The 9,616-nt window shown below is 29.0% G+C and overlaps 1 protein-coding gene across 3 annotated transcripts in view; it reads left to right on the top strand.

Moving 5' to 3' along the window:
* The first annotated feature begins 163 nt into the window (after window positions 1-163).
* LOC100161618 (UDP-glucuronosyltransferase 2C1) overlaps window positions 164-9,616 on the top strand; it is a 12,430-nt gene continuing 2,977 nt past the window's right edge. Inside the window, exons 1-3 of one of the 3 annotated variants that reach the window (XM_029490194.1) lie at window positions 3,647-3,992; window positions 4,091-4,314; window positions 8,158-8,744. In XM_029490194.1, the coding sequence (XP_029346054.1) occupies window positions 4,092-4,314; window positions 8,158-8,744 (810 nt within the window). In that variant the 5' untranslated portion in view covers window positions 3,647-3,992; window position 4,091. Of the gene's footprint in view, window positions 294-3,646; window positions 4,315-8,157; window positions 8,745-9,616 lie in introns of those variants that run through there. The other 2 variants (XM_008181262.3, XM_001952735.5) reach the window with 2 other exon arrangements.

Here is a 9,616-nt window from a genome sequence, read left to right as displayed (position 1 = left end):
CGTCCTCTTAAGTAGTTAAAGGGAAGTTGAAAGAAAAATATGAACGTTACATCCTTATATGATTAAAAAATTAATAATTTTAAATAGTGACAGTAGCGATGACAATAGTGATTAAAATGTATATTTTTTTACAAAAAAGAAAATAGGAATGAAAAAATGTTGAGTAAAAAATTGTTTTTTATATAAGTCACTAATATTATTGTATATATTGTTTTGGAAAATTTTATTACCATATTGAGTTCTGGCCATTTTTTTAATTTTGAACCTCTGTGCGACACGGATGACCAATGAGGGTATTATTACGTTTTATTATTAATATTAGATACACTAGCTAATTACGATCGTTCCAAGTTATTTTGATAAGTTTATAAAATCTTACAAATTTAATTTAATTTTTATCACGGAATATTTTTTTATAATTTTTTTTTTAATTTAGTTATTAAAAATACATAGTATACATAGGATATAGCATTATAAGTTATAGGTCTACCTAAAATATATGCAATATGAATTATGAACCGTTTCATAATATTTGTACTTATCTTTACATTGAATCATAACACTCATTAATAAGTCATCAGTTATTAATCATAACATACATTAATATACAGGGTGTATCTTATGAAATTGTACGCGAGGTTTTTTAACAATTATGGATCGATGACATAGAGTTTTGTTAAATCAAAAAAAGACGTTTCTTTATTTTTAACGGGCAATTTTTTTATAACGATTTCAAAATTTTTAAACACGCAGGTGTACCAATAGCAAAAAAAACTTAATTTTTTTAATAGATTTCAGTAAAGCTTTTTTTTTCTGAAAATGTTGATAGTCAAATCATCAATTTTTGTTCGCTAGTTTATTAACAATGGTGCTCTAAAGTTTAGTATAACATGCATTAATACTTTTAATTTAAATAATTGGTATAGGTTTAATTTACAAGAGCTAAATAATTTTTTTCCTATATGGCTATATAACTACCTAAGTGTATAACTTAAGTAGATAATCGGTAATTTAATGACACTCTCAAACAAAAAAAACATAAACAAAATTGTTGGTAAACATAGTTCATTATTTTTATTTTAACATACAATCATTCAAAATTATTATCAATCACTATTATTATTTTAATTTGTTATTATAGGTAATCGTAATTAATTACTAGATAGTTACTTTTCTTACAATATCATAAATTTGGATTCTTTATTGGGTAGCTAAAGTAATAATGGTAAATTAGTAAATGGTATTCGATTGTTGACATTAATGTCTTAGGTATGTATAGGGGTTAAAAAAACTGTGTAATGAAAGTACAATGTTTTGTGGTTACCTTTTCGTAGTTGGATCAGTGCTCGAATTGGGGGGTGCGCAGGGGGACGGAGCTCCCTTACTATTTTTATTTTTTTTTGCGTACCCCTACTATTTTTTTACTTGAATGGGGGGGACGGTACAAACTAATGTCCGAAATAATTTTTACTAAAATGTGAATTTCAATTGATGTCAATTATATAACAAGTTTTACTATTTTTCATATCAAAATTATTTTTAATATTAGTTTATTAATTAATTATAATATCAGCCTGTGTTTTGCCTATATAGTCAGTAGTTCACAGATCATAGATCATATACAAGTATATTATCTAAAGAACACATACTGATGTGTGCTAGTATTATTTTAAATCGTGTTCGAATGAAATGTTATCAGTTTCAGCTATGGTTATCATTTATCGATATTTTTGAATTTTTAAATTTTTTTATACTTAGATACATATCAAAATATGTGGTCTCTTTTGAATCAAAAACAATAATTATTAATTTTGTTATCTATTTAGTATATTGAATAAACAGTTAGATTATTATTAATTATTTTTTCTACTGTAACAATGTAAGATGTAGATATAAGATATTGCTGTCAAAATATATTATACCTATTTGGAATTCAAAATGTGTTACTGAAAAGTGGTATTCAAAATGTATGTAGATAAGGCAGGAGCTTGGGGGGAGGGGGCAAGGCCCCCACGGGTCTGTGTTGAGTAAATGCGTCCTTGGAACGCAGTTTTTAAATCGTTAGCTCCTCTACTTAATTTTTCCCAATTCGAGCAGTGAGTGGGATATACTTAAAATTTGAACCATATATAGGTTCCCTATATTGGTAGGTATCGCATGCAAAGTATGAATTTAGGAGTTGAAATTCATAACCATTCTAATTTTTTAGTTTTGAACATTTGCATAGTTTTATTTTGTACTTTTCCTATCATAAATTCTAATCATCCTTTATAATAATTTGGATTCTTTCTTAGGTGAATAAGGACTAAGGTAATACCTAATGGTATTTGATTCTTGTTATCTGAGTAATAATATTGGAAGTCTGTAATTAACTCAGATTAAAAGTAAGCCTAAGTTAGGTACAAACCTATATTGATATTGACTATTTATCTAAATATCTTGAAAATAGTTTATTTTAAATTACGATTATTAAATAATTCTTAACGAATTTCAACTGCTAAATTCATACTTTACATGCGATATAGGGAACTTATAGTTCAAATTTCAAGTTATAAAAGTTATAAGAAAGAATTATTTAGCTCTTGTAAATTAAACCTATACCAATTATTTCAATTAAAAGTATTAATGCATATTTTACTAAACTTTAGAGGACCATAGTTAATAAATAAGCGAACCAAAATTTATGATTTGACTATCAAAATGTTCAGAAAAAAAAGCTTTACCAGAATCCATTAAAATATAGTAGTTACCATTTGAAAAAATAAAGTTGTTTTTGCCATTGATACACCTGCATGTTTAAACATTTTGAAATTGTTATGAAAAAATTTCCTGTTAAAAATAAAGAAACACGTCTTTTTTGTTTTAACGAAATTCTATGTCATCGATCCATAATCGCGCGTACAATGACATAAGATATAGATCCTGTATACCTACAGGCTACAATAATAAAGTAGATCAGTGGCGTAGCGTGGGTTTTAAGAAAGTGTAAGCAGAAAATCTAATGTTTTGGAAATTTATTATTAATTTTGCAGTCAACTACAAATGTACACAGCCGCCGATTATCGCCTTATCGGTGATACAAATAATAATAATCCGGTTGGTACTGTGATGTATGCAAAATCATAAGTGCTTACAAATTGTATATAAATACGAGCCCCCTCTACGACATCGTACGTAAGCCGTGTCTATTAGCTCACGTAAGCAGTTTCAGAACATGTTACACGACGGCACAGCACGTCAATACCAAGTGTTAATAAAATAAAAATAGATTTTCCAGTTTTTCCACCATCATACGCAACGGCCGACGACGATGACCAAATATGGCTGTGTTTATTAAAATTGTTATCTTATATTCTACACTGCATATTATTATTTATTATTTTTATTATTATAGAAACTTAAAAAAAATAGTCAAAGATTTAATTTGAGTTGTAATTTGTTATTATAATAACATTAATATTAACTTATTTTTCCATTTTTCAAGTGTAAGCAGTGCTTATAGTGCTTACCTGCACGCTACGCCCCTGAAGTAGATATTATAATATTATATAAGTTGTTCTATATGACGTCTATACTTTAATGCTTATAACATATTAATATATTATCAATAACAACAAATAGATAGATCCAGAGCCCCTCAACTCTCAACAAAAAATTGGTTCCGATCAATTAGTAGGGAAGTGAAGTCAGTCCCTGGGACCGATAGTTGTTCAAACACCACGGGTTGAAAACACGGAATAAAAAAAAAAGTAGGGATAAAATATAGTTATCAAGGTATAGTGTGGAGAGTTCAGAAGTCAGTTATTGGGATCGCCGCGTATGCGGAATGACTTTTTCGACCGAGTAGGTCATCTATTTCATATTATGTTATCTATGCATAGATAGTTTGAATGGAAAATGTGTTATGTGCACAGATATAATATACTATAATACAGTAGTATATATCTGTGGTTATGAGTCGTGCAACCAACCTATATAGTAGGTACCTGTAGGTAAAAAATAAATCAACATTTTTCCTTTTATTAATCGTACTGATATTATTATATTACTGACTACGTTTTTGAATTTTTACATAAAAAATGTTGCCAAGCATGTTTTTTTGTACAATTGCGTGTGCTGCAATCACCATCGCAAGAGCGTCGAACATTTTAGTGTTTATGCCGATGCCTTTTAAAAGTCATGTTCGCGGATTTCAACCGTTGTTCGAAGAGCTGTCACGTAGGGGGCACAACGTAACCGTAGTCAGTTCGTACCCTCAAAATCGTCAGATTGCCAACTACACGGATATAGGACCATTTATTTCCAAAAATCATGGTTTGTTAACCGTTAAAATATGAGCATGTTTTATATAAGATAATCATGGTTGGGAATGTTACTCAATTTATTGTAAATTTGTAACTGGTTACAAGTTACCTACTCTAAAACTATGTAACTAGTTACAAGTAACTAGAGTAACCTGGGGTATACTCTAGTTACAAGTAACTAGAGTAACCTGGGGTATAATGGCGCATGGGGCAAAATGAACTATTGTGTATAAGAAATTTAATAATTGCTATCTGGTCAAACATTTTTGTTATTATGATTATGTTATCATAGCCAAACGTGATAAAATATTTTTTTCAGCAGTTGATGAAGTTTTGGCGGCAATATAAGGCAAAGTATCAATTGTATTCGTCTGATATAATATTTGAGTAGTATGGAAGTAGTAATGTACTAATGTGTACTATATAACGACACGTTAGGTGTTGCTTTTATATATATTCGTTTAGTATAAGTAGGTGACTAAAGTCAATACTAGTAAAATATTAATATGATAACAACTGAATATACTACAATAATGTTTATGCAGAAAATCATTTTGGGGTAAAAGTGCGTAGTATTTCTTACATGATTATGATTACCTACTTTTATAAACATTTAATTTTTCTGGCTTTAAATTGAATGTCTAAAAATGTAATTATATCTATTTACTAGCCGACCCGCCACAGCTTCGCCCGTGATTGGTTGTTTATTTTGCCTTCAGACGAGGATAATTTTTTATTCAAATTTTATCGTTTAATGTGATCGGTAAGTAAATATGAAAAACGGTTAATGAAAACGTATTGAAATGTTTCTAGAGGTATTAATGGTAAATATAATTTTATAGCAGAACCTATGCACTACGTTGCCCGTAAAAAATTGCAACACTTAAAAAAATGATGATTGATTAACTACTTTTGGGTGTAACTTATTGCATTAAGTTCAACTCAGCCTCCCTGGTAGGCAATCCGACTACGTCGGATCGTGGACAAAGGACGACTCTACTCTTTCACCTATTGGTAGGCAATGTTCAATAATTCGATTTGATGCAAGCTTGTACCTGATCTGTCAAATAATCAATGGCAACCGATAATAAACCAACACTAATTTCTACTGTAACCAATGGCAACTATTTATAAATAATAATAAAATGTCCAATGTGAACCTCAATATGTCTCTGTTTGAGCATCTCTTTAAAATGCGAATTTTGACAAATCCTTTCCTATTGCACGGTGAAAATATGAGAAGAAATTCTATTCCAAATTTCAAGTTCGTACGTTGTGTAGTTTTTGAGTTACAGCGATCAGTGACTAATTGGTATTTGGATTTTACATGTATAGATTTATTAATTTATTTGAACAAATGGGTACATTATATCTATGATGTATTAATAAATGATTAAATAATATTATGTAATATTTATTGAATAATTATACTTAAAAAAAATACTTTGACTTAGTATTTAATACTAATACTGTATTAATTATATATTATATTAGGGACTTTTATATTATGCATGCATATTATATATATTTATAACTTACTATTTGATAAAAATAAAATAGATAACAATCTTTTAATAAAATAGATTTTTACGAATTAATTTAGCATGTGGCCTATTACCCCATTAGATGGGCACTTTTTCCCCAATAGTGGGTTAAAAAGACGCATTTGTTATAATTTCTGATTATTTAGAATTTTTGGTATTTGCTCTGGTAAAATCAACTTTTGAACGGAAAATTGAAATCTACATAATATTTATGATATAGGAAAACAATATAACAATATTTTTAAAACGTATATGCTACCACATAACAGCTGTTAAATGTTAGGTGCGCCATTATACCCCGGGTGACTCTAGGTACTATTATGTTGTGTAACTAGATTATACAAGTTACATTTAAAGTTAAAAGTTACATTGGTAAATGTAGCAAAGCATAAAGAATTATTGACCGATAATTTATCATAATTATTACCTGATGTATTGGTAATCTTAAAAATTTTTTGGTGACCCTCAGTATTGACTCTTTACTTTTTAGTACCTCCGGCTATTCGATTAATTTATTTTCAGTTTTAACTTAACAAGTACTAAAGTAAGTACGGTATAATTGTATAAATATACAAAAATATAAATATACAAGTATGCGCAATATAAAAAATGTTCCTATCTAAAAGCTTATAGATATTACTTATTTATTATTATTATACTATAATAATTCCCCTTCCTTATAAGCCATCTAATACGTATTTGTTATATAATTATACACTGCAGTGATTGTTACTTACAAATAATTTTATTTATATTTGAGCGCATATATAATTAGTTATTTATTAATAAATGACAAATGTTTAAATGCCTTATTAATTGAATACCCATCACAAAAATTGCATAAGTTGGATCAATCTGATTCTGTCATGCAGCATACTATATAGCATACTATATAGGTTCTGGCGGCGTTCTACCATAATTAAATCATAGTTTTGGAACAGTACCTATATATATAGTTTATAGGTATATAGTATATATTAGATTCATAATGATAAGTGATAACTATTACGTAATGTCCTATCTGCATCATGGTGCGGGCGAGTGCGTGCGATTTCTAATCTAATTTCTATTATGTAGGTAGACAGGTAATATGTATACTAAGTATTTATTCAATTACGTATAGTGTATCTAACAATTATACAGCAAAAAAAAAAAAAAAACACTTACTGTAGAAGGTACGGCAATTATACTGCTCTTGTGTATAATATGTGCTCCTCAACCTACCTACTAATAAATGTCTAATAAAAATATACTGAATAATACCACATATTTAAAATTGAGACTAAATATAATACAAACTCAAAATGATAACTTGGAAAATATAGTTAGCTACAGCCAATACTATAGGTACACGAAAACCAAACAAATCCATTTTTCAAAACTTCAAAAAAGTGAAATAAAAAAACACTATTTTAGAAATATCGTTTCATTCAAGAACGCCCACAAGGGAGGGAGCAAAGGGGCCATTGGCCTTCCTGGGAATTTTTAACTGCATGTACCTACTTGTTTATTAATAAGGCGCGGATTTTTTTCTAGTAAAAAGTCAAAATATGTAAATATTATATTCTGAGCGGAGCGATGAATGTATTGATTTTACAATGATGTTTTTTATTTTTATTTTTATTTGTGTGTGTACACGATAAGTAGTCGAAATAATGCTTTTATTTTAAACTTCAGTATCTTGTACCTTGGGAAAGTGAATATATAATAGTTGGTACATTCGGGACGTAAAAAATTAAAGAAAAACGTGAATTTTTACGCAAAATAGGTTTTCGACAAAATCGATTTTGATATTTGGTATAACTCTAAAAAATTTACTGTAGATACAAATTTTCACTGAATGTTTATATTAGCATTTTCTAAATATTTTGACTTGTTTTGAGCTGTTTACGGACATTTTCAGTTTCCTATTTTTTAGTTTTTTTTCTATATTACTTATTTATGCACTGAAACCTGTGGTAGGTAGGTACTAGGCATGCTACGTAAAATAAAATATTAATTTTTTTTTTTTATTTTGAAATATAAATGTTGGAATCTACACAATCTAATTATTTAAGTTTAAAATATTAGGAGCCAAGGTTTCTTAAAGTTGCATGGTTACCGGAAAATGCTAATATTATAAAATACAAGAACGCAATAATATGTCGGGAGCATTGTATGGTATAATTGTTTCGGAATTAACAGTATAGGTACCTACCTCTGGAGCAGTGAAAGGGTTGATCGAGTACTGATTTTAACTTGTCTGGTTTTTGTACAGAATACTTCAATTACAGTATTAATAATTATTATGTATAACTTATTTGTTTTAGAAAGAAATGTTATGGAAATGGTGAACATGAATTTTGTGACGTCGGCTTTGTCGGTATGGGAGGTAGGCGTAAAATTCAGCAAAATCTTGACACATAAAGCAATGGTAGACTTCCTCCAAACGAATTCTGTCTCGTTCGATTTAGTTATAATAGAAACGTGTTGTCAAGAATATACTGTGGCCTTGGGCCATAAATTCAATGCACCTGTTATTAATCTGGTGCCGACCATGCTCTGGAGCTCTATTAGCAAATGGATACACGTACCTTCCACGTTCTCGTACATACCAAACGTTCTTTTGGAAATAACAAGTGATATGAGTTTCACGCAACGTTTAAAAAACACCATTACTGGAGTGTTGCAGTTGTATATAGAAAATTACTTATATTTGCCTAAAATGAAAGAAGTGATGGATACACATTTCATATACAAAGGGTGGGAATCCAGGCCTTCACTTGAAGATATGTTGAATAATGTGTCCTTAACACTAGTCAACTCTCATCATGCGGTCGGTGTATCAAGACCATATCTCCCAGGTGTTATTGATGTAGGTGGTATGCATATCAAAGAGTCCAATTCCCTGTCTGAGGTACGTATAATTAATTTAGTAAATGTTAAAGTAATGGTTGCCGTTGGTTTCTCGGACAGATGAGATAAAAGCATGCATCAAATTTACGTGTTTATCGCCTTGAATAAAGAAATTATATTATTTTAGAACAAATACGAATTAATTTATAAAACTTTTATTCTATATTATGTTTGTTGACTATAGACTCAAAAATTATCCAACCGACTTTGACGAAAGTTTCATGGATTGTTCTTAGAGATATAGAATGGTAGAAAATACTTTAAAGGTTTGAATATATACCAATATACCATGACCTGAACTGAGGTAAACTAAAACCGGATACACTGATATATAAATATATAATTCATATAACGCCATATTATTTTATATTTTTCAAGTCAGTATGTACACAGCCATATAGGTAGTAGATAATAATATACATAATGAAGAACAAGAGGATAGCATACTCGTATTATGATGTATCTACTGTCATATTTTGTCATAGCTTATTGTATTTTTTTTTAGCTTATAGCTGGTATAAAAAAAAACAGTGTATCTAATACCTATCTATACAATCTATATAGGCGCAATTTCCGTTTTGACTTGGTTGACTTGGAGGTGCTTTACATATTTGAATAAAACGGATCAGATCCACCCCCACATACCTTGTTCAAATATATTCCTTTAAGATATATTGATTTATGTATATAATAATATAACATAATATATTTATAATTATTTGTCTTACCCACTTTCCTACAGTTAATATATATCACACCAAAAACACTTCGTTATAACTCCGTGTAAAAAAAAAAAATTAGTAATGATTATTAAATCTTTAAAAGACATGATATAATATGGAAATTAAGTAAAATTCCATTTTATAATATTAC

The sequence above is a fragment of the Acyrthosiphon pisum genome, chromosome A2, assembly GCF_005508785.2.
Source record: "Acyrthosiphon pisum isolate AL4f chromosome A2, pea_aphid_22Mar2018_4r6ur, whole genome shotgun sequence".
Taxonomy (NCBI): Eukaryota; Metazoa; Arthropoda; class Insecta; order Hemiptera; family Aphididae; genus Acyrthosiphon; species Acyrthosiphon pisum.
This window is presented reverse-complemented; position numbering and strand designations above follow the sequence as displayed.